Source organism: Apostichopus japonicus, chromosome 13, assembly GCF_037975245.1.
Source record: "Apostichopus japonicus isolate 1M-3 chromosome 13, ASM3797524v1, whole genome shotgun sequence".
In the NCBI taxonomy this organism is placed as follows: domain Eukaryota; kingdom Metazoa; phylum Echinodermata; class Holothuroidea; order Aspidochirotida; family Stichopodidae; genus Apostichopus; species Apostichopus japonicus.
The window spans coordinates 18,978,578-19,004,479 of NC_092573.1; the positions used below are offsets into that span (position 1 = coordinate 18,978,578).

At 35.6% G+C, this 25,902-nt stretch overlaps 1 protein-coding gene across 7 annotated transcripts in view; it reads left to right on the forward strand.

Annotated features, from left to right (window-relative positions):
• The window catches only part of LOC139978389 (multiple C2 and transmembrane domain-containing protein 1-like), a 143,437-nt gene that overhangs the window by 74,439 nt on the left and 43,096 nt on the right, over nucleotides 1-25,902 (forward strand). For all 7 annotated transcript variants that reach the window (XM_071988592.1, XM_071988591.1, XM_071988588.1 and 4 more), the window contains 2 exons: nucleotides 20,678-21,020; nucleotides 23,996-24,221. In XM_071988592.1, the coding sequence (XP_071844693.1) occupies nucleotides 20,678-21,020; nucleotides 23,996-24,221 (569 nt within the window). The remainder of the gene's footprint in view (nucleotides 1-20,677; nucleotides 21,021-23,995; nucleotides 24,222-25,902) is intronic.

A 25,902-nucleotide genomic window follows, 5' to 3' on the forward strand; every position in this document is an offset into this window, starting at 1 on the left:
GAACGTAAACTGAGTAATTTTAGGGCAGTTGGTTGGTTTGATGTATTTTGACCCAGTTTATGTTTTTTGTTTGGTATCAACCTGTCACAGTTAAGAGTGAATGTTAACGTCAATTTAACATACATGCAGTTAATGGTGTTTGATGAGTTGTAGGTAGCATGACTCTGCATATGCTGTTTGCGAGATATACCGTAACACAAATAATGAAGTGGCCATGCATTAGCATATACTGCTGTATCCTGCATATATATACCTGTTTCATCAACTTGATATATCATGTAGCAAGCTATAATGAAAAATATCTGGGAAGAGTTCATCATCAAAAAAGGAATTTTAAAATTAACTGTTACTTTTGTGGGATTTAAATGATGACTGGATTAGAGTCCGTTAAGGTTCACTCTAATTTTTTTACGGTCATTTCAACAGCTTGCCCGAGTTTGGCTCGGTGAATATAGATCATGATGTAAACAAATACAAGATGTAGATAGAAATTTCTCAATTTTTCACGTTTTTTTTTTTTTTTAGGTTTAGACCTTCCTAAGAATGAATATGAAGTGAGGTATGAAGTGCCACTATATCTTACTATTGGTGTACGTATTCTGCCCTAACAATTGTAGAATTTCCCCAGTGTCAAATGTGTGACTGGGCTAAGACCGAAAAATAGAAGTGTTATATTTTCTTCCGAATTTTGATGAACAGACTTTCTTTGAACTTCAATACATCTGTATACATTGTGACATTATGATGCATTAGTGCAGCGCCTTGCAAAGTTCATGGGCTATGATCCAGCCTAAATTGTTAGGTCTCGATCGCGACCCTTCTATCAACCCCCCCCTCCCCCCAAACTCCTCTCACATTTGGTCAAGATCATCATTACAGTGACACTTGAATGTGTGAGAGCGTGGTGGCCAATTGGCTAAGGCGTCAGACTCGTGATCCAAGGATTGCTGGTTCGTTTCCTGCCTAGTTCATTACGTTGTGTCCTTGGGCAAGATGCTTTATCTCAATTGCCTCTCTCCACCCAGGGGTTAAATGGGTACCTGCGAGGTAACTTGTCATATATAACTACTGCCGACTGGAGGGATTGTCTCTGGGACAGGTTATCATTGACCAGGGGTAATATAACGTCTGTAAAGCGCTTTGAGACCTATCGCTGGTATTAAGCGCTATATAAAGAGCAAATATTATTATTATTAAATATTATTTAATAAATTTAAAAATATTAAATAAATATTATTGGTTGCATATGCAAATGGTCATGCATGGCTCTCTTCCCTTGCAACAAGTTTGTCGATCTTGGATCGAGGGATCTACAAATGCAGTCCTGAGATTGGTACACAGCTAGGGCCATCGTTTCTTACTCACCTTTACATTGAGTTTACAAAAAGTCAGCATTTTTCCGTAGTATATCCACCCAGAGATGATTCAAAAACAAAAGAAATGTCCTACAATTCTCTGGTCCTATCACATGTAGGTCATTGCACATGTATTGTCATACCTTTCAATCCATGCAAAGAAGTATTGTGGAAGACAGGAAGAAATCATACCATGTAATTATAGTTTGTATATATACCCTAATTGATTGTACATAAACAGAGATTGTTTGCTAATAGCTTCTAGGTAACGTTATAAGTATTTACATTTGTCAGAGTGAAATGATGATTTCGCTTTCAAGTGCTGGTTGATTGTTTATATGTAAATGGAAGAGTGAACTTTATTTGAAAGGAGAATAAAACAATTCATTCTAAAATTTTCACCTCACCTGACAGTTTTTGGAATTGAAGAATAAATCTGAGGGAAATATTCCTGTACTTATAAGAGCACAAAGGACTTAAAAGTCATATTTACTTCGCTGCTCGCTTACCTGTCTCCTCACAACCTTAGCACCTGTTCTACCGTGCCTATAATATCCTTGGTACAGTAACATTGTGCGCCCTCAATGGCCGGCTCCCCAGTCCTGTCTTTAAGAGCACAAAGGACTTAAAACTCATATCAGTAACACATGTGGATGTGCCATTTTGTCCTATGTAGGACACTTTAACTGCAGTGCCTCAAACAGGTGAAATCAACTTAAATAATGATAGCATTATAAGCTTAAGCAAACAACTTTAATATTTTAGGGAAAAAACATTCCAACTACCATCTCTACAAGAAAGGAAAAGAGGGGGGAAAGAGTAATCAAAGAAAAAATGGTAATTAAACCTTCAGGCGCTAGTGGTGCTATGAATTCATTTTAGACTTGTTTAAGTCTCCTCTCATGTATCTCAAAAACATATAAAAACAAAAACATATATGTATGTATATATATATATATATAAATGAAAATCGTAATGAGTTGGAAAATCAAGAACAGTGAAAAAACTTCCAGCCTCCACCGGGATTCGAACCCGGGCCTCCCGCTTTGTACACGGACACCCTAACCAACTAGGCCATGGGCGCTGATATATATATATATATATATTTATATCAAAGCCATTATATATTGCCCGAGTAGAGTGATATATCAATATTGTTTGCTAGATGTTAAACAATGTTGTACATTAAACTCCATGTTGTAGATGTGTTAAACATTGTTAACATTTCTCTGGCCAAATTAGATGAAGATTTTATCTTGTACATTACTGTTTATTTTACTGATATGTTTGCCGATTTCGTTTGTTACTCGTTGAAAAATAGTGAGCATTTTCCTCTCTAGCAGTTTTAAAATTTGTTACTCCATCCATTGTGAAGAAGAATTATTATACATCAGTTCTCCCCTCGGCCTGTCTCATATCTACAACTACATTAATTTTAATACCTAACCTGTCCTAGAAATATATTTGCTACAGTTCTATAGCACTTTTGTTATGATTACTTATTGTTTCATCAAACCTTGGCCTACTCTAATCCTTTTCTCTCATGTTATGATTTTGCTCCTGAGGAAGGTTTGAATGTCTGATACACATAATTGATAAAGGATGAGAATTTAGAAATCCAGCCAAATGTACTCATGGACTGTATACAATCATTCAATTTACTTAACAGAGACATTTTATGAGAAGATTTAACACAAAAATTTCCCAAATTTCTTTACTTTGGTATAACATCTCACTAACTTGAATTATGATCTTGATATCTCAGGATCCCCAGAAAGATATTTGATAAAATTTGTCAACTGGAACTTAATTTATGAAAATGACTGTAATTTTCTAATTTTTTTCTTGATGGATATATGAGGATATATGTTAAAAAAAAAAAACATGCACCACACATGAAAATTAAGTCAACACATATGGCAGAGGAAAAATGTTTCCATTCATATAGCAGATAAATAACAGATTAAATTATTTAAGGAAACGCATTAATAATAAAACGATATCTGTGTTATGTTTTCATAATTGCATAATTTGTGATGCACTCATTGTATAGTTGCAGAATCAGTGCAACTTGAAGCTTGCTCATTTTTTTTTATTAATTTGCAACTTTTAGCAGATTTGTTTTTGCATTGGAATATGATTAGACCTGAGGAAATAAAGAAAATATTTTTCTTATAAACTTGTGAAAGATGTCAAATTGAAAAAGCCAAAATAATTAACTGCAAGGTTTATGTTTAATTATCGATACATTATGCACCTAACGTTTTCTTACAAAACAGCTGCTCTTTCCTCCTCTAGCTGTAGGCGTGATATATCATTAATCTCATTAATTACAGGAGAAAAGTCAAGTTGAACATACATTATTATACTATAAGTATAAGGTATAGAATATGCATGAAGTTTACCAATGTAGTTGCCTACTTAAGATATAAATTTGTGACAAGCTTCCATGCATTCAAGTTTACACATATATTCTTACTGTATGTTTAACATGTGTATTCCTATAACTGTTAATGCCTGCGTGTGTGTTAATTAACAATGCAGTTAGGATAATTCACAATGACTTAAACCTGTAATTCTGTCCTTCCACATGTATGCTTGTGGTGTACATGTAGTACTGATATATAACATGTACTGATGTAGTACTGAAATATTACCAGGAAAAACTGCAAGTTATAATTGGTTTCTCTCAATTGTATATGAATTTTTAAAATGTACATGCTGTGTGGTATATTGACATCACAGCTAATACAACAATATAGCTTTAATGATATTTCAACTAACTTAATAATAAATGGAAAACCAAATTGATTGCAATATGCAGTATTTTTCACACAGCTGGGAAGGTTTGATCAGCCTGATTCGTCATCGGTCCCCGGTTCAAGCCGATAGATCTCGGAGAGTTAATGCAAATTTGCGATCTGTGATCTAGATCAAATATTTTCACAAATTGCAAATTTATATTACCAAAAAAAAGAACATTAATGAAATAATTAGCTCATTTATGGAAGCAGAAATACATGATTAAAGCTTTGGTCTAGATATTAGTGAGTGTGTGTGTCTGTGTGTCTCTGGCTATGTGTGAATGGTTGTGATGAATGTGACAGAATCCCTAAAATTTAATTATCACCCAGCTGAAAGCTAGAAGTCGTGATTTGGAGTTTTGTTTTTTATTTAATATTTAATTATCAAAATAAAATAAAACTGTTAGCAAACTGCCCTACCCTCTTCCCTTATTCATCTCTTTGTCCCTCCACTGTTTATCTCCTACCTCTCCTCTTCCCCTGTTGGTTTCTTTCTTTCTTCTCTCCATGCCTTGTCTACTAATCCCCTTACATCTATCTCTTTGTGTTCACCACGCTCATTAGCCTGTCTGTATTCTGTGTGTGTTTTTGTCCCTTCTGTTACTGTTACTTGTCATTTAGCCTATGAAGAAGATCCTGCTAGGATCTAAACATCAGGCCAACTTTAATACCTTTACACAATATTTAATGATGTCAGGATAGTAATATCAGTTGCTTTTCAGATGAGTTGTGCTAGGTGACAACATTTTATTAACTTTGATATCTGTAGTTCTTACGGTTTTGAAGTTGTTTCACCGTTCCCCGATACCATTCGCTAGTTGTCATGAACATTGTATACAAAAACAGGAAAATTATATTCCAAGAAAGACTCCACTTCCCGCCACCTGAACAAATATGGAATATTTTTATGTCTGATTTAAGTGCACATGGTTGTACCGTGAAGTGGTATGTAAGAACATGACATTGAATCTTGTACTGTTGATGGCAGTTGATGGATCTGCACTATGTATATAGGCTAAATAACAGAAGATAATTATAGCCGAGGTTCCCAGCCAGATAGACAAAAAATACCATCGTTTTTACTTGTAGTTGTAATTTGTACAAACTGAAATGGAATATTTTAAGTCCATGATTGTAAATTAGTTGTAGAAGTGTGAAAAACAGTGACGCTGTTGAGGTGTAGATCGACACTATAAAGAGATTGAAGCAACCTTATTGTAATTGGTCAGAACAAGGTTTATACCTGAGAAACTAAATGTACATCATATTATAAGCAATTTTGTGCCATAGAAGATCTAATGGAATATTTTAAAGGGTGTAAAGACTTGCGCAAAAACAAAAGTCTAATGCCGGTAATCTGACCTAGTTTTGAATGAGGTGTAACAGAAGTGTTAGACACCACCATCGAACCCAGAAAATATGCACACAGCTAGCTTGCCACCTTCGGTAATTTGACACTAGTGTACAGTCAGTACATACAGCTGCGGTCAATACCAACAGCACAGTGAACAAACGATACAGCGATGGACATCTCAGGTCCAGCTAAAGATAACAAGGTATCACGTTTCATTACTGTCTGTATTTTGTAGTGACAAGCAGAAAACTTCACTTGCAAGCAACAGAAAGTTAACTTTTTCAGAGCGGCACACGGTTTGGGGCTGTACAAAATGGAATATTTGGGGATTCAACTTTTTCAGTCCACGATCATATTGTATGACGTGGTATATGTGAGAACATATATCAGTGAACTATTCTGTACACTGCATGCCAACTATTGTTAGATTTACACTATATATTGAGAGAGTTAAATTGTTGGTCAACTTGATGCTGTTTTCTTGAGCAATGAAATAACCATCACTTGATACTTGATGTGCATTCATACAAAATAGAGTAGAATGTTATTTAAAGTCAACAATTAGTGCTGTGAAGCATTGTGTATGTGAGAACAACAGTGAAATTATTGCAGAAGTGTCTACATGCAGTTCATATTAAACCAGCTGCCCGCTTATTAATAGATGCATGTGCATCATAATTAATAATTGTAACTCAAAATTGGATATGTCGAGAAACAAAATTATCACGGTTTTATAACTGTTTTTTTTTGTTTAGTATTACAGTATATGTATGAAATGGGACTCGCTATTTGATGATTCTATGGTTCTTCGTAATTTCAGGCTTAATATTTTGGTCAGCTTGTATGTGTTTGTAATAATTGACTCTTCTCAGTCACAGTAAGTGAAGGTCATTATAAGTAGTCACTTCCTCCAAGTATTTAGCTTTCTAAAAGAACATCATTCCAGAAAATATTTTCTTGGTGTCCTTCAAATTGATTCCAAATCTATATAAGTGCTCAACTATAGTCAGATGTCCAAATGTGGTCAAGTGTTTTGACAGTGGTATATTATAAAATGTGAAATGGTCATGTTTGACTTGCATAGGCAATGCTGGTGACCTTTAGAAACATCACCCCCCCCCCAATCAGCCTCCTCAGTCCCCCATTCCCTCTCTCCGATCCTCAAATCAGCTACTGCTCCATGTACCTAAGTGGAAGCTCAACTCATTTGGTCAAAGATCGTTCTGTACTGCAGCTCCTACTCTTTGGAACTCACTTCCACTGCACATCAAGTCGGCACCCAACGTTAACATTTTCAAAAACAGACTCAAAACTTATCTTTTTTTGACTGCCATCCCTGAGCACTAGCGCCACTGAGCATTGGTTTTCCTCTGGATATTGGCGCTATATAAATTTGCATTTATTATTATTATTATTAAATACGCACATGATACAGATCTCATATTTGACAAACACACATTGACCAGTTTTGCCAGCCGACTCAAATTGCCAAAAGTTGCATAATTTCACTTCCTGTTCTACTCTGAAGTTGTTTTCATATGCTATTAAAAAATATTGATAATTTCCTAATCAATAATCTATTTCATACTCCTTTGTATTCTTTATTTAAATTGTTCAAGTCATGACAGTAAATATATAGAGCAATATGAAATAATTATCTCTCTGATAATACAGTACATCCATAATAAACGAGACATTAAAAGTATTATAGAATTTAGGCCAAGATTGTTAAGACTGGTGATCAAAATTTAGGTTATACGGTCAGACGAGTGCGTTACTATGGTGTGATTATGCACTCCACACAAATCCATCCAATTCTGATCGTATACTTAATTTCGTTACCGTAGTATACATCTATTAAACATTGTATACTTTCTTCAGACAATCAGACTCACAGTATCCGTGAAAATCACGTTGACTTGTGGTTCTGTATATATTATGTTATGTTCTAGCACAGCTTGATTTCCATGGGAACAGCTTTGTACTGTACAGCTATAGTATAAGCAGACCTATATGGGTTAATGTATATTCTTTTGATACAGTCCCTCACAAAAGTCGTGAAGAGAGATTCAACAATAAAATTATTCAAGTTTAATGGATGGATGTGTACAGTATATATGTAAAATAAGAAGGGAACTTCTCCTCCCCCCCCCCTTCTTCCTCCTCTGTTCCTTGCCTTTGTCCGGGCTCTCATTCCACTACTGTTCCTTCCATTATCTCTCCTTTTCCCCCTCTTTGACCCTCCCTCCCCTTTTTCATCCCTGTCTCAGACCCTTCTAGCTTTCCCAAATTCCCCCGCTCCTCTCCCCTCTCTTCCCTCTCCCCTTCCCTCCTCTTCCCTACCACATACCTAACCCCTCCCCACCCCCAAAAAAAGAAGAAGTAAGTTGACAAATTTGGTACATTTTTTAATGACAATGCATGAAACAGAAGTGGCCTGAAAATTCATAGTTTGTTCAATCAGACATTCATTAGAAAATTGGAAATGAATTATAACATATATAGCTCATGCAATCACAAATATAAAAGCAAAGACATTTTATTCTGAAATTTATTAAATGATTACAATAATTATACCAACAAGGTGGGGGGGGAGAGGGGGGTAGGGAGCATAATTCAATGAAACATAACTTTTTGTTTTAACTTTTGTTATGAATTTTTTTTTTTTCTTTAAATGGAAGTATTGACAATTCCTAGCTATGCTAACCACTAGCTGAGTTCATTTGCTGTAGTGCTTTAGTATTTATATACCGTTAAATTTGCACGTACAGTATGTACTTCCCTTCTTTCTACAGTCCAATTAATAGTACAAAGCAACATGCATTTATCAGTGGTTTGTATATATTTAATTACTAATGTACCCTGGAAATGCAGTCAGCTTGCTCCATTAACTCAGGGTTTTTATGGCGTTCATGTATGCTCTAGAGGCTTAATGTTCTGTTTTTATAACAGCAGTGAGCATTTGTCAAACATCATTTATCATATGTATCCCATTAGTGCATGGAAAAATGTTTGGCAGACCATAAATGTGCTCCAGTTTGCTTTTAATAATAATAATAAAATATTTACAATAGATTGCTGCTAACCAACCCCCAAAAGAAATGCTTTCTACGAGGAGCAATTAAGAATAAGCAAGAGTTTTAAAAGTTGTCAAGCCAAATGTAAAACAGCAGATAATAAAGGAAAGATAATTACTTCCACAAATGAAAAAATGGTAATACACACTTTATTGTAGAAGAATGCTTTAAAAGAAGTAGTTTATGAATTTGAAAGAATTATTTGTGTTTTGTATAGGAAAGGATTTGCAAAATATTATATTGTCACTTCTGTGCCGTGGTGGTCATATTATTTTCATTAATTTTTTCAACCGATACAAAAAAGTTTCATCCCCATTGACTCTCTGGGTCAATGCTCTTGACCTTGTCCTTTTGAAAGTCAGCAACCGGTTACTTTCTGCAACAACATCTTGAAAGGAAGCTTTAACAACATCCCTTTCATAATGCAAAGTGTTTATTTTGTAAAGCATGTAAAATAGTTCAAATTTCAAGGTGTGGTCATATCGATCCGTCCTATATTAATCTAGTTTTTTTAACCCTTAACTCATCACTGTCAATAGTAATGTTGATATGGGACTCTTGACTATTTTTAATAGTTTTTGTATTTAAATTTCTGTTCTGTGACTTAAAACCTACTTTTACCGTCTAATAAGTTTAGAATCTTCTCTGTGTAATAGTTACAGTGTAATGGCCAAGGTTGATGGAGTACTTTGCACACTAACTTTGTATATTAATTGTATACATTAACAAGGATCGACGTAGCATTAGCCTGTTTTCAGAGGCAACTGGCAAATCACTTGTGTAACAAGTTGATTTACCTTTACTTTTACTTTTACCTTTACTTTTTTATTTTTTATTTATTATTTTTTATCTATATTTTGCTTGTTGTAAACATGAGCTGAGCATTGAAAGGTGCAACACAGCTCCTGGACACCATTCTGATACTTAATCTACTTTAAATGTATCCACTTTGAATTGCTACCACTGTTCATGTGATTCTGTAACTGTTGTTAAAACATACAAGAATATCAGCTGCAAGCATTTCTAGAAAGCAATATCTGGTACCAGCATTAGTACTAATTAACGATGACCAGTAGGAGTACATACCACTTTGCTAGAATACAAATCAAAGTATGTCTGGATGGACTGCAGGTCCAGGGAACAAGAGAGGGGTTGAACTGAAAGATGCAGGTTACTATCCCACCTGGAGAGGGGTTGAACTGAAAGATGCAGGTTACTATCCCACCTGAAGAGGGGTTGAACTGAAAGATGCAGCTTACTATCCCACCCGAAGAGGGGTTAAACTGAAAGATGCAGGTTACTATCGCACCTGAAGAGGGGTTGAACTGAAAGATGCAGGTTACTTTCGCACCTGAAGAGGGTTGAACTGAAAGATGCCGGTTACTATTGTTCCTGAAGAGGGGTTGAACTGAAAGATGCAGGTTACTATTGCACCTGAAGAGGGGTTGAACTGAAAGATGCAGGTTACTATCCCTCCTGAAAAGGGGTTGAACTGAAAGATGCAGGTTACTATCCCACCTGAAAAGGGGTTGAACTGAAAGATGCAGGTTACTATCCGACCTCAAGAGGGGCTGAACTCAAAGATGCAGGTTACTATCGCACCTGAAGAGGGGTTAAACTGAAAGATGCAGGTTGCTATCCCACCTGAAGAAGGGTTAAACTGAAAGATGCAGGTTACTATCTCTCCTGAAGAGGGGCTGAACTGAAAGATGCAGGTTACTATTGTACTGCATTTGAGAAATGTGAGGGCCAAAAAACTATTAAGCTTTTAAATTGAATTGTAGTTTAAATTTGACTCTAGTTAATGCTAGATGCATGCCCTGGAAGATATCCTGGGATTATTGCCTGTCGTTTGAATTTGCCGTAAATCATGGTCTCGTTCATGAAATTTGTTGTAAGTTCCTATTCTGTGAGGTTATAAATAGTGCAAAATATGGATGAAACCTTGTGCACCAAAGTAGTTTTTTTTTTCTTTTCAATAATTTGTGATGTGGATATTTAAAGCAGTACATGATTAACATAATAGTTTCTTATCAACACAGAATTACAAATTTCAGTACAACCCCTTTAACAAGCAGTCAATATTTAGCATGATATTGAATACTCTAGAAAGATGATTTAACACAGTAAAGTTTCTTGTTTTCAACTATAAATTTACGGAAATATCATCTCTTGAAAGATTAACAAGGTTTCAAACCATTTAGAATAGACTTTACAACCTTGGAGACATGCACATAAAGCCATTAGCCACCACAACATTGCGACACAATTGTTATTCGGTAGAATTCTAAAAGCCAATAATTACAGCTGTTTAGCATTTGCTTGGCTTGAATGTAGAAATGTGTGCATATTTTATAGCGAAAGTTATATTTTGGTCTCCAGTTGAGCAGTTTTGGTGATTTTGATCGATACCAGCATCGAAGTATTGCAATTATGCATCCAGGGTTATATATTTGTGCAGTCTGGATTGATCATTTATCTATCGTGTGTATATATATATATATGCATTAACCTTCTCTGTGCTGCTCAAGGTTATCAACAATATGCATGTGCAGAAGAGTAAAAGATGTAATGAGGAGATGGAATTGCTCCAAGTTTCATACCAAAGTTTGTGTAAAAATTTAAATGATCAATAATGGACAAAATTGTGATCGTTCTAAGTGTTTTCAAAGGATATAGTCCTACAGCATGTAAAATAGTATAATTAAATGTTTGACTTTAATAGATAATTTTGTCAAAAAGAGAAATTTTGTATCCATACAAAAACAAAAAATTTTGGGGGGAAGGGGTTTGGGGGGGACTGTTTACCCTTCCTGCAAGGTTGTTTTTACTTGAGTTACATTTTAACATTAAATATGGCAATATCTTCTTTCTGAATGAATTATATGAGAAAATAAGTATCATCTACTGTACCTGTATATTTAATATGGCTTAAACAGTCATTTTATTTCCCCACACAGGTATACTGTATGTCATTATAGCCCATGAATCATTTTTCACTTTGCAAAACCCAAAATATGTACATGTACTAAAGCATTGTGTATGTCTATGTGACTCCTATAGTTTCATCATCTAGATCTCTATTTAGCCCAATTGGCAATTATAATGCCATGCAGAAGTTGTTATCTCCTTCAGGATAAACTTAAGGGCTACCTGCAGTTATACCAAAGAACAGAGCAATAGTTTATCCCTCAGAGTGTTCCACAAGTGGATTGTCAGTGGATGTGAACGTTGTCTGTATAATTTGAATAATGAACTCTGCTGTTAGCACGAGTCTATTAAAAGCCATACTAGTGCAGAGGTTCTCCAAGTAATTTTCTTACAAGGGCCAGAGAAAAACGTGGATTGAGCAAAGAACAAGACGGGATCGAACATCTCATCATATACCTAGATTCACTACTAGGGTGCTCACGCATAATTTAACCGCGTGCCGCGCTCTGAAAAAGTTAACTTTCCGTTGCTTGCAAGTGATGTTTTCTGCTTGTCGCTACAAAATGCAGACAGTAATGAAACGTGATACCTTGTTATCTTTAGCTGGACCTGAGATGTCCATCGCTGTATCGTGTGTACACTGTGCTGTGGGTATTGACCGCAGCTGTATGTACTGACTGTACACTAGTGTCTAATTACCGAAGGTAGCAAGCTGTGTGCGTATTTTCTGGGATTGATGGTGGTGTCTAAAACTTCTGTTACACCTCATTCGAAACTTGGTCAGATTACCGGCATTAGACGTTTCTTTTTGCGCGAGTCTTCACACCCTTTAAGGGTCCATGCAACTACCCGATTAGTTATTTTTATTGCGGGTCATATCAAAGTATTTCGTAGTTCCCATCCCCTATAGATTGAAAACCTATGAACTTAGTTCATAAACTGTTTCCTCTGATGCTCGAAAGTATAAGAAGCTAACCTATGTATCTCCTTGAATTCTTTTCAAATATTGTTGCAGTTGACTCAAGTCCCCTTCGTCGTGAATTTATTCTTTTGATCAGGGGCTCGTAACTCTGAAGTCACTGATTGATCAATGAATAATTTGCTTGCTCTCTCACAATTGATTGATAATTTCCAAGTCAGTTTTTCTGTTCATGATTTATTTCTTAGTTAAACTTTATCAGAGATAAAATGTTGGCCTGTATTTTTTATCAACGATCCCTTTACCTGTCAAATTCCTTTAATATACTATGAATATTTCACTCCTGATATCACTTAACAATATATATACTATTTGGCGCTGGTATTAAAGTAGACTCTAGACTATACTTCACAAAATTTCCCTCTTCAACATCTTTAAAGTATAAGGGGGGTGGGATACCTTTTCTTGCCCCTCCCCCTCCCCTTTCAAGTTCTTAGAAATGTCTCATGTATTAAAAAGCCTTCCTAACGTCTTTTTTATTTCTTCTCAAATGCTGATCTTGAAAAAGCGAATAATAAAAGTGATTTATAGTTTGTGGTTCAAACTCTTATAAAACTGTGCTTGATATATTTCTTGGTGTTTCCAAGATATTTCTCCTTCCCCACAGCACCCATCTACTATGATGGCCAGCAGATTATTGGCTTTTCAACAACCTCCCAGAGAAAATACTCTAGGAATATTTGCACAAAATCATCAGATATTGGGTTTATTTGACAAATATTCTTTCCTTGAGACATGTTTATATAACCCTCATAGACTTGCTTCTTTGAATATTTGGAAGGACTCTCGATTGATTCTCACATTGTGGTTAATTATTGCCAGAACACGCTCCGATCCGTATGCTGTCCTTGAATATTCAAATAATAAGAGCATTATCTCGTAGGAATGCACCACTCGAATGACAAAACCATAAAAAAAAAAAAAAAACGTGGCCACAAATTTTATCTATTCCACGCTGGAGTTTAATTATGTACCATTTGATTGAAGGGCGATTACTGTCTATGCATAAATATATCTATAGATCAAATAGGCTGAGCTCAACATCATTTTTTGAACTTTTGAAAGAATATCATACACAGCGTTTTCATGTCTTTTCCGGCTTAAGGTGAGATACCTTTTGATGTACAGAATATGGAAAAAAGTGTGAAAAGAAAAGAAAGAAAAATAACTAAAAAGTTATGGTCTTTTTGAACTTTATTATGTACAAATTATTTTCAAATTGGTGTTTATGTCAGAGAATAATTTATCCGGAATCGCATTGCAAAAGTGCCGTGCAAAATATCGGCAAATTGCTGTACAAGTGTAAAGATGCATAGTAGTTTTGACCACACAGGAACCATATATAGTATATTATAACCTGCAAACATCAGAATCTTCAAAATTGCGACGTGAAATTTGTACACAAAATTTGACTTATTCCCTGTAAATTGGAAAATCTGTTATAAATCACCTGCTTGTGGAACAATAGTAATTATATTCTAAGCATGTTATGACAGTTATTTAATGTGGTGAAAGCAATTACAACGTAAATCATGGCACTGGTTTACATAATTCTGCTGGCTTTAAACATTTCATGTGAATGTGCTATGGGTTGAGTGGATGAAGGAGATAGGTAGCATGGAGAAGCAATAAAAGGCTTCTTCGCAGAGGTTGTCGGTTTCGGCTCTGTCCGACTGAAATATTAAAGGTGAGAGCTACATTGGAGGGAATCCATCCATGCATTTCCCCATCTGAAATGGTCTTTCAAACTGTAATAAAAAGTCCATCAAGCTTATAAACTGTCGTAAACATTTGGGGGAGCCACCCCAGGATGAAGTGTTAAGAGCCGTTTAGCTTTCTCTGTATGCATATGTGGATGCTTAGCATGATCATAAAGTAAACTGCCTTCAAGGCTGTGATATTCACGTGAACATATCTTCACTTGACACGGGTATAAAATTCATATATGCAATGTTTTTATGTCATTTTATATAGTTTCATGTTTATGTATATTTATATGCCTTAAGGCTATAAAGAGGATCTTTGGGAGGCGATGTGTATTTCATATTTTTGGCTGTCATTTTTGTGCGAGTACCTATCGCATGTCAATGTGAAGCATATAGATGAACCTATTATAATTTTATTTAAAAAAAAAAATTTGACTATATTTCTAATACAAAAACCAATCTTGTGTAGAAATAAATTTGCCAAAACATCCTACAAGGGCAAATTAGGAACATATTTCCCAAAACAATTGTTGCACTGAAAGAAGACAAAATTGTTCCAAAGCGTCAGAACTTTTGTGAAATTTGTATCTAGATGTGAATATGCCTTACTTCAATTCTCACTTACCTGTCTCCTCACAACCACAGTACTCTGTGGTTTGACCAGGTAACTCTTTTAGCTCTGTCCTGCTAAGTGACCGGCCAATTTATGTGTCCCACTTCATTATTCCATACCATCCACAAAAGCCATCCACAAACTCTTCATCTCAAGTTCCTACTTTTCCTTTGGTAGGCAATGAATTATCTGAAGCTTGAAATTTACTCAATAAATTTTGCCAGGAAAGATTCTGATGAGATCTGCTCACATTCTGCTGGGGGTATTTTTAGTACTCTATTAGAGTTGCGTATATTTTTTGTGTTTGTAACAAATCCTTAAGCAGTAGATCATTCGCTAATTAAAGCGCCTTTTTGGGATTGATTTTGATCAATTTTGCAAACAAGGATGTCAAAGTCCACAATTTTGAAAATTTGTGAGACCAAAAAAAAAAAAGAAGGATTTTTTTGTTTTTTGTTTTTGTTTTGTGTGTGTATGTGACTACGTGTCATGGTGGAGCAATAACCGCACCTTTCAATAAATATTATCTGTTTGCATGCTTAACAAAAAGGATATTTAACATTCTTAAAGATTCCTTTAAAAGACATGCTGATATATAAATATTATATGATACATGTACTTTCATGTGATCTCTAGTATGTTCTTACAGATGGACAGTGGTAAACTATGCTAGTAAGGTGTTCTCTACAACACAAATATCACTGAAGTACGCAGCCAGATTCGGTTCTTGCGTGTTCTAGCGCATGCATTCATTATTTAGAATGGCAGATTGCTTATGTTTTGCCATGGAGAAATTACAGTATAAGCCAAGGACAATTATATGCGCCTTAATCCACTTTACGGAAGTCCTTGAAGATCCTCTGTGTCTTAAATACGCTCACCAGATTAATTTTCGTCAGCGATAGCATTTTACCCTACACGGCATGATAGGTCCTTAACCTTGTTCATAGGAGTTAAGCAACCTTGTACCATGATTGGAATAAAATTACCATGAAGGAGGGTATGTATAATTATTTTTGCCAAACATTTTTTTACGTTTATTAGATTAAATATCAGTGTTTATTATCGTGCACACAAATGTGTGTGGGAGATGGGATTTATTTAGAATTTGGTTGTGTTGATCTTCCGAGTACAAATATGGAATGACTAACACCCTACCTCTCACCCCATTGACCTGGGAAATTTGATCCCCCTCTCCTTCTCAACTTCATCCCCTTCCCACACATCCCTTCCTACATACCCCTCCCTTCCCACACATCCCTCTCCCCTCCCCTCCCCACACATCCCTCTCCCCTCCCCACACATCCCTCTCCCCTCCCCACACATCCCTCTCCCTTCCTCTCCTCATTCCCTCAATGTGCCAATCATCGTTGTAACTGTCATATTAACACTAACAACTGTTTATGGTTCAGGCTGTGTGCGTTCATATATCCCCAAAAGACTGAAATAACATTAATTTCATAGGATTTTAATAAGTAACACCTGTTTTCTTAATTCTTATGATTACTTTTCGCTTCAATGAGAAACCTGTTGCAACTTGTTTCTGACATTACATTAACATTTTTACATGTAAACAAAAGAAGCAATGTCAGTATATATATATTGCATTTTTGTGCTATATATGAAGATTCTCTTTTTTGTTGTCCTTTGTTGAGGATGATACGTAGAGCTACTTTAAATATAAATTTAGGAGGAAATCATTTTTCCTACCAGTTGTACTGATGTAGTTAATCAGTATATATAAATGTTGTATGTGATTTAATACAAGATTATGAAATGCTGTCCTGCAGAAAATTTAGTTTTGTTTGTTTTTGTAACTTTGAATAAATTTAATAAATTTAAATAGTCTGTCTTATCATCACCCAGTGATGACCTTTGACCTATGCATTAGATTCCAGCCATGTGGCCAGGTAGTACATGCCTTCAATTGTAAATCAGTCGAATGTACTATCTGCTATACACTCCACATATGTCAAGTCTGTAACCTTAAATTGCCATGTTTTGCCCGAATAGTTTCTTTCGCAGTGAATATTTGTCACATTCAATCTTCTAGCCAATTCACGTATCGACAGTATCAACAATTTATCCAACTTAGCTTGAGGGTGTGATCGTCGGTTTCTAGCCGGCAGATTTTTGTTTGACCGTACCAAATGATGTAGTTGATGGTAGCGTGATATTACTTAAATGTAATCTTGACGTGCATTAAATCCAAAAACACCCTTCTTTAACAGAAGAGGATTTTTTTTATTTTATTGAAGCACAAGGTTAGTGGTTGTTGTCATGATATTGTATTTACATATCGATGCATAATGTTATCCAAACCCAATGAGTGTGTTTGTAATGATTTCATGTTTTTATAACGCTGGTTGTGCAAACTTAATCCTACTATAATTGGCATTAAAAGACCTAACCATGGAGTTGGCAAGTCTCTATTCTACTAGAAATAGATGTAATATTTATTAAATGGTATTGTAAATAAACAAAAACTAAAACTGACTGGAAAATTACAGACGATGGAAAAGAGCAAAGGGCATAATCTCTGGTTGGACAGTATATAAAGCAAGGTACTTATGCTTTTGACTGGCGCCCCCAACAAAGAGAAGGTTATATATAGGGATCGCCACCAACTAAGGGCAGGGATATATAGCTCACTTGGTAGAGCGCTGGCTTTGTAACCCACTTGGTCACTGGTTCCAGTCCCCTTTCTATCCTTAAATTTCTTTTCCATTTATCATATCGTATTTTACATATCGTATGGGAAAGAATTCACTAAGCTACCAAAAATCGACCCTCAAAGCAGGATCTTAATGTGTTCAGCTACAGTTGCTTTTGCACAAAACATCTGTTTACTATCATAAAGGAAAAAGAAAGAGTGCTTGGACGTACACGGTAGTCTATTGCATTAACGTCACAAAGTCACAACAGATGTCCTAAATCTTGAGGAAAACATTTGTTATCTTTTGCTTTGACAAAATTCACAGAATTTTTTCCTTGAACTGACCCATATGCACACAATTTATATCTCCATATGACGTTCCCTTTACTGGACTTATTCTCTTCAAAACCTTTCACGTTTTTTTTTCAATTTTTTTTCTTTTTTTAAGTCTATGTTTTGCAACTTTGACGCCAGTGCGGTCTAGCTACCTTGATCTGAACTCTGTCAGATGTTCGCTGAAGCTTATCTGCATAACATTTTGTTCCCTCGAGGGGAATGGATTAATTATCGTTTTTTCTGTGTATTTTTATACTTTTTAACCTTTTGAAGACCGGTTTACTTTACCGAAGACGCACGCACAGAATTGAGAGATAATAATTTTGCATATCCACGTTTTTCATTGTCCGTTGAAGTACATGCGAATCTGCGAAGTTGTAACAGTCCATCAGAGACGCAAATGTCACACAAGGGCACTGCGTAGTTTTGGTCAAATCTCAGAGGGGATTATATCGATATATATGCATATTTCGAGCTTGTTTTTGTCAATATCTTAATGGCCGAAAATGTACGGAATGACCTGCCCTAATTTGATTTACATTTTGTTTATTTGATCACAGGAATATATGAATTGTGTTTTGGTTTTATATATATAGAAAAGTGATAGATTTTGATAGATATACTTGGCAAATGAAGAAATGCCTTGGATATTAGGAAATATCAAATATCTTTGAATAGTAATATAAGATTGGAAATGTTGTTTACCTCCAAAATTGGATAAGTCATTAGCAAAGAAATATGTTGATTCTCAATAAGTATACATGCATTAATACATTTATAAGTGGTGTTTTGAATTTTTCTGAAATAATATAAGTTGCATTTGGGGTATAAACCATTGGCTGAACATGATTATGCTTTAACAAAATAGGAACTGATCTTTAATATTACTGCACTCTGAACTGTTATATGTATGGGTGTCTCATTAATAGAAGTCATATCCTACAATCCATATTTAGTAAGCCAAATTTTAATATTATTTTTCATTTCTTACATCGGCCTAGAAATTAAGTTATTTTGATGAAGCCAAGTAGCAACTTGTGTCATGTGGTAAATTAGCTGTATCGATTTATAACTTACACTTTCACGTCGACTTGGCGATCCAACCACAGATTTTATTTATTTTGGATTTTTTCCTACCATTTATAAAAACCATTTCAGAAAAAACAGGAGAACCGGTGGATTTCTGAAAAACCCTGGTTTGAGATTACAGGGCTGGAAAGGTTTCATTGTTCCTAAATGCTACTACCTTTATCAACTGTAACATATAGCAACAGGTTTTTAAAAATTTAATAGTAGTCAGTATAGGCCCCAAATTATAGCACGATATAATTGCTAGAAGTTTTCAAAAATTACTTTCCTGGAGGTCTTTACTCTCCAAATTGTTCTCAGACATTTTTAAGGAACACACAAGATGACTGAATATCCCAGTTAGGAAAATTTTTTGGAAGGTGGAACAAAAAAAACGTTTAAGAATTTTGACCAAAGGTGACCATATTTGGATATCTAGCATATTTGGGGCCAAAACAGCATACCTTTAAAGATGGCAGAAAGCCAACCTCACCATTTAAATTATACTGAAAGAAGGTAAACAGTAATGAGCGATTCCACCGCAACTGACAACCGTCTAAACGAGACTCGTTTTGATATTATGACGTCAGAGCTTTTCTTTCTTCTCTAATAAAAACCCTTCTGTGTATACCGACCCACTAATAAGAAGCCTTGCAGTGTTGCGTTACTGTACTATGGTTCCAAGATAAATAAATTCCAGTTTCCTCGTTTGGATAAAATGTCACTCCTCTTTGGTATTTCAAGCAGTGATGGAGGCACTGGTGGCATTTTTTTAAGGCATGTTATAGATTAGATGTTTTTCGAAATTGTCTTGATTTCAATTTGAGTGAGTAATCTGTCATTTCTTCAAGGCAAAATGTCTAAGTCAAAACGTCAGCCGAACATGAACATTATGGCATCCTTTAAAGTGTTGACTGACGTTATTCTGCTGACAATTTGCCGTAATTTTGTCTCACTTTACATCTTATATATTCACGATAATTATTATATCTCCAAGCAAAGTTTGAAGTCGTTATGATGAACACAACATCTAAAAAAAGTAAAAGAAAACTTTTGGCGTCGACACGTTTGCAAAAACTTTCTCAGTTATTGTCACGCTTTCAGTCAGCGCTGTGAAACACCAGAAATATGCAGGCAGTTTCATTTGTCGATATATAGATGTGACTGTTGGGATCCGATCTGCAAACTGTCTAGAATTTATTTCTAGTCGTAGATGGTTTTCACTCGATCAAACTTTCCCGATGTCCTGCAGCGGGTGTTTTGAAACTTTTGCTTAAATGTCACGATCAATTCGCCTGCAGTGCTTTAGACTTGCTTCAGTCAATTCTAGTTAGGTCCTTGAACGATTTGCGTAATGATGTTTGAGCAACTCTTTATTAACCTTTTTGTCTTCAGACTATGAAGCACTTCATTACAGAGACTTTAATGCAATGCTGGAAACTATTCCCTTGAAAAGAAATAATGCTTGACAGGTTGAAGTAAATGACAGGTGTTTGCTGCCTTGTTTCTTTTAAGGAAACTAACTTAGAGCTCTATGTGGATGGGGGGATATAGTGCTGATGTGCACCTTAGGGTTTGCTCCATAGCTTTTGTGTAGGAGCATTAATTTTGAAAACTCAACCAAATTTAATAATCGCTGTTTTGCCACTGATCAAGCCAAGGTAGGAAATACCGATATTTTTCTTCGAGACTCGTCGTCGACCATGTGATGTTCGTTAACTCGTCACTCGTTTAACGACGTAACTGCATGACTTGGCAATTTGAAGTCAATAATTCTCTTCTCCCTTCTCCCTTCTAGCCTCTGTCAGTCCGAAAGAGATTCCTGGATCGCAAACATTCCAGACAGAGCTCTGGCGAATCAGATCCACCTCCTCCCGAGCCGCCATCTTCGCCCGCTCCCCTGGACCTCGTCAGCGCTAACATGAACGGGGACGTGGAGGGATCCGACCCAGATCAGACCACTGCCAAGGGACCTGCCTCTCCTGCAATGAGGGTCTCGGCGGGCGAAGATTCCGTGGACAGGGTGGGCATGCAACAGTCGACAGATACCGAGGCCGAATTGGTGGCGGCTCACCTCAAGTACTATCGGTTAGAAATCCATCTGAAAGAAGGAAAAGATCTAGCCGTCAGGGATTGGAGCGGTAAGATGTCATTCTTCTCAGCGATGATGTGACGGGCCCCTATTGTCATGCATTGTCTTTACATTATTCAGTCAGAATTTTACAACTTCAAAATTGAAAAAAATATATTTGCTGCAATTTGACAGCTCAAAAATATAATATGTATAGTGCTGTCAAGACAAAAAGATTGTGGCAGTTTAAAAATGATACGCTGAAAATATTTGGACTATATCGAAGAGGGAAGATATGCTACGTCTGACCACAGAGAAGAGTCTTAAAGTGTTTTTTCATTCATTTAATGCAATTGTCGCTAAACATAGTGGTGATTGTATTAATGTTATTTTGATTTCATTCGTCTAAGGTCTCTTAATTCATCGATCGCCAGCATCGTTTTAATGTTACCGTCATCTGAAAGTGAATTAGCAGTAGAAAAATGTCTGGGAATTATGAACAAATTTGAAAAGAGAAAAGACATTTTTTGGCAAAATTAATTCGGACCAGTGACCTCAGAATTCAAAGGTCTTATCTGAGGAACTGATTCTTCATAGCCTGCTCAAAGCAAAGAAACCGGTTACAACAGGATCACCATGCCAACCATTAAAATAATGGATGATGTGGATTTAGTTGGTAGAGTTTTGGACCTTTAATCATAAAATCACCAGTTTTGAATCCTTTTTCTAGCCAAAAGTTTCTTTTATCTTTCAAACAGAAAAATGTGTATAACATTTGTGAATGTCCAAGGAACAGTTAAATGTCATGTAGACAAAAGTCAATAAACATTTCAGCAACGTTTTGGTTGACTTTGAGATACTGTTGTATACTAAAATATCTTTGTAGTAACAAAGTTCACAAGCTTTGTTTTATAGCCAGGATTTATTAAAAAAATTAAAAGAGAAAGTTGGAAATGTTTACAATTTTTGTAATTTGATATTGTATATTATTGTAATATTCTCACAGATATTTGCTTGAGTAAATCATTCATTACTCGCTAGCTAACAGTTGCATTTTTTTGGGGGGGGGGGGGGAGAAGAGTTTCTTGTTAAGTTGGAATCTTTGTAATTTATTGTGTCAATTAAAATTTCAAAGATTGTTAAAACCATGGACAATTTTTGACTAGATTAAAAAGATTGCTTTGATAAAATTTCAAATATATTATGTAGAATAGATTTGCTGACCTATCTTGTCATTCTGGAGGCCACTGTGTTGAACCCTTATTCCTCCAAAACTTTCTCTCCTCTCTTGAAAGTAGAGTATCTTATTTAGTCATCATAGACTGTGTCTTAATTCTGTTTGTACTGCAGTTTTCATCAACACACATACATGCCAGGCAGGTTTTTGAATGTATAATGTAGTAGACATTAATAATTTTTTCGAAAAGTGAAAGAGGAATTTCTCGTTCCAACTTATACGAGAGTCGATAAGTCATACGTGAATGATCGATAGGTGTGTTTGATATACTACCGGTCTTTTAAAACATATATTCGTCACTCACGAGGCTCACAAGAGCACACACTATGGTTTTTCTTTTTAAATAATTTACTAGAGTTTGCCAAAAAAAATTCCCAAAGGGATGAAACATGTAGACAAGAGTTGTTTTTGCCTGCTTTTTCGACACAAAGCTGTGAAACTTTTATTTGCAAACTTGGAACATTGCCGTAGAGATCAGTGACAATTTAAACTGTAGTCAATGCTCCATGTTTGCTTAAGGTGTGATATTAGTCGCCCGAAGGTTTAATGATTGATTGGGTTGTTGCTGTAAAACAAGGAATTTTAAATATATCAAGACCTATCTTCTTCATTGTTATGACACAAGAAAAATGCATAGCAAACTTTAAAATTGGGGGTACCCAAACAAAATGGGGGTACAAAAAATTAAGAGAAAATTACATAATGAAAATTTTTAATAGGTCAGCGATGAATGTTCTTTTTTTTCTTCTTGCTTTTATGTTTTGATATTAAGGTTGACGGGGAGCACCAATGTAAGAAAGAAAAAAAAGAAAAACAAGTTGTGGGCAAACATATATATTTAAAACAATATCATTTCTGTGATTCATTTGGTAAAAGAATTTACTCCAACCAATAAAGATTCACTTTTGAATCTGGGGTCACCATAGTTGTGATTGGTGAGTGTTTTCAAATTTTGATTGGTCCATGTTCTAGCCTGGTCCGTGCCAATGTTATTATTAAAACATCCAAATTTGTATCCGTATCAAGATTACATAACCATTAGAATACAATCTAGGGTCCTGTGTTGAAACTAGGTGCACAGTAGTATACAGACATGCCCCTATATCGAAAAACAGAAACGTCTGAAAAAAGTTTATTTCGCACAAAAGAAAGACTATCACCAGAATAGGCAAATGCTAGATTCAGAGGAAGAGGTGGTTACCTGGAGGAGGGTCAGGGGGGCATCAAGGGGGGGAGGGGGGCAATGCTAAATGTTACCAGTGATAATAGGCTAGGTAGATGGGGTGCAATAGTATAGTTGAGACAGGTAAGTATTGTCACTTGTAAAGCAGTTTCTGAGTCACATGTTAATGTAGTAGCACTTGTATTGTGTTTATATCAGTATATGAAAATATTAAAAAATGTACGTAAAAAGTAAACATTTCAATTAAATTTGATGAAGGAAGATGATATCAACAATTTTGGAAATAAGTAACAAATAACTACCTATGTATCAAACTATTGCAAGTAAAATAAAAATGTTTGTAAACTTTTAAGTAATTCAATCAAAGAATTAAGCCAGTCAAGAAAAGTATGATGCAGAACTCAGTCCATCTTAGAAATAAGAGTTTGATGTCGATCAAAGAAGCATGGACGCTAGGTTTTGAATGAGAGCTTCCTCTTAATACTTCTCACACCAAAGCACAGTGTTTAGATCTAGACGACGTGTAAGTTTGCATACAGATATTTCACTCGTACACATGAACAATGTTTGCTTGTAGTTTGGACATTGTATAACTTTTGATCGCCTTTTCGTGTTTTTGCTTCAGGATCAAGTGATCCGTACGTAAAGTTCAAACTTGGCGGTAAAGTGGTTTACAAGAGCCGGATCATCTACCAGAACTTGAATCCGCTTTGGGATGAAAAGTTCCAAGTTCCGGTGAGGAATGTCAACCAGACACTATCCCTGGCGGTCCTGGACTACGATGTCGGCCCGCTAGCAGATGACCCAATGGGCCGGGCCAAGATCAATCTCTCCTCATTAGAAGCAAACATGTGAGTGTATTATATTTCATGTAACCATAACATTTATTGAAACTAAAAAATAGCAAAATTGTTATTCTTGTATTATTTTGAGATTCTCTTTAAAATAGTTTAGGATTTAATTATGTGGGTCATCGCTCTAATCTTGAAAACTAAAAGACATTTTGACAGATGGCTTACAGTGATGTTTAATTTATTCTTTTATTGGAATATGAAATATCAAAACAGAAAATAATTTTTGCCTGAAGATATCTTATCCTTGCATAGTTTCATCAGACGCTGCTTCAACCCTGTTTCGTTTTATTGACCTTAGCGCACAGTGTCATATATATATATATATGTATATCCATAATTAAGTTTAACTTATTTATGACAATTTCTCACATGGACTTATTGGTTCCCAAAATATGTGAATGTTATACAGCTTATTTTACATCTTAAGCGTATTTATCCTCATTCTGGTTCATAATTACTACAGAAAATATTTCAAAAAGAAATTGACATATAAAACCTGTTTATTAGGCAAAAAATTTCCTATCTTGAGGTGTAACCTATTCTACTGCATCAGATTTTTGTTTCCCCAGGCAGTGAAAAATAATATTTTAAAAATTCATCTACTTTGGAGTGTTCTCTCTTTTTTGAAGTAATTTTTTTTTTCATATTAGTCATGTGCACAGTGTTCCTTGCATTCTGCATTCCTTTTGAAATGAAGCTAACTAGACACTTAGATGCTACACACAATATTGGGATAATAATTGACTAATTATGGCAATGATTGTTGCCAGAATTATGGTAAATGAGTTTGCTGCTGATTTCATAAGTAGTAGACCTGTCCTATATACGTGAATATTATATTTGAAAGGTAAAAGTGGAAGAAAAGCTTTGGGCAGGTCACTGTGAATTAAGAGTAAGATTTTAAAAATATATGTATATATATATAAACTAGAAGAATGCTTAGTGATGAGGCACATAATATTGATTGTTTATAACTACAGTAAGTACTCAATCAGTTTACTTAACCCAGTCCTCACCCCCTTGAATAATACTAAGTAGCTAATGTTTGCTTCTCAATATGATTGACAGCCATGCATTTAAATGAAAAAAAAAAATTGTGAGGCAGGACTGTGTCCCCTCCCTCTCCCCTCTAGGAAATGTAGATTTATCTCCATCCTACCCTCCCCGCCCCCAACCCCATCCCCTCCCACTGCTAGGCTTTGTGTAGCAAATACTGTACTTTCTATAAAATGTATTATTCACATCTTTTGTATCACTTCCTGTTGAAACATATTCCGATGCCCCTTCCATGAGAGAGAGAGCTGCCTCTCTTTGTGCCCTGAGCAAAAAAAACAGTTGACTAGCAATGAAAATAGACTAGAAATGACAAATATGGAGCCCTAATTACTCATCAAAGTGCAGCACATGTTATAAGCAATGATCTTCTCATCCTCACACCCCACCCCTTCCATACTCTGACCCTTCCTGTATATGTTAGTTTCCTTTCTCAAGTCCATGCACAGTATCGTTACGCATAAAGCAAATTAGCAGTGATTAGCCACACAGTCTACAGTATGTACTCATATATACTGCATGTGTAGTACATTACAGTAGATGTATACTCGAGTGTAAGTGTTAGGATGTTAAAAAGGGGAGGGGGGATTCTCCCAGTCTATGTATTTTGGGGGGAATTTTCAAT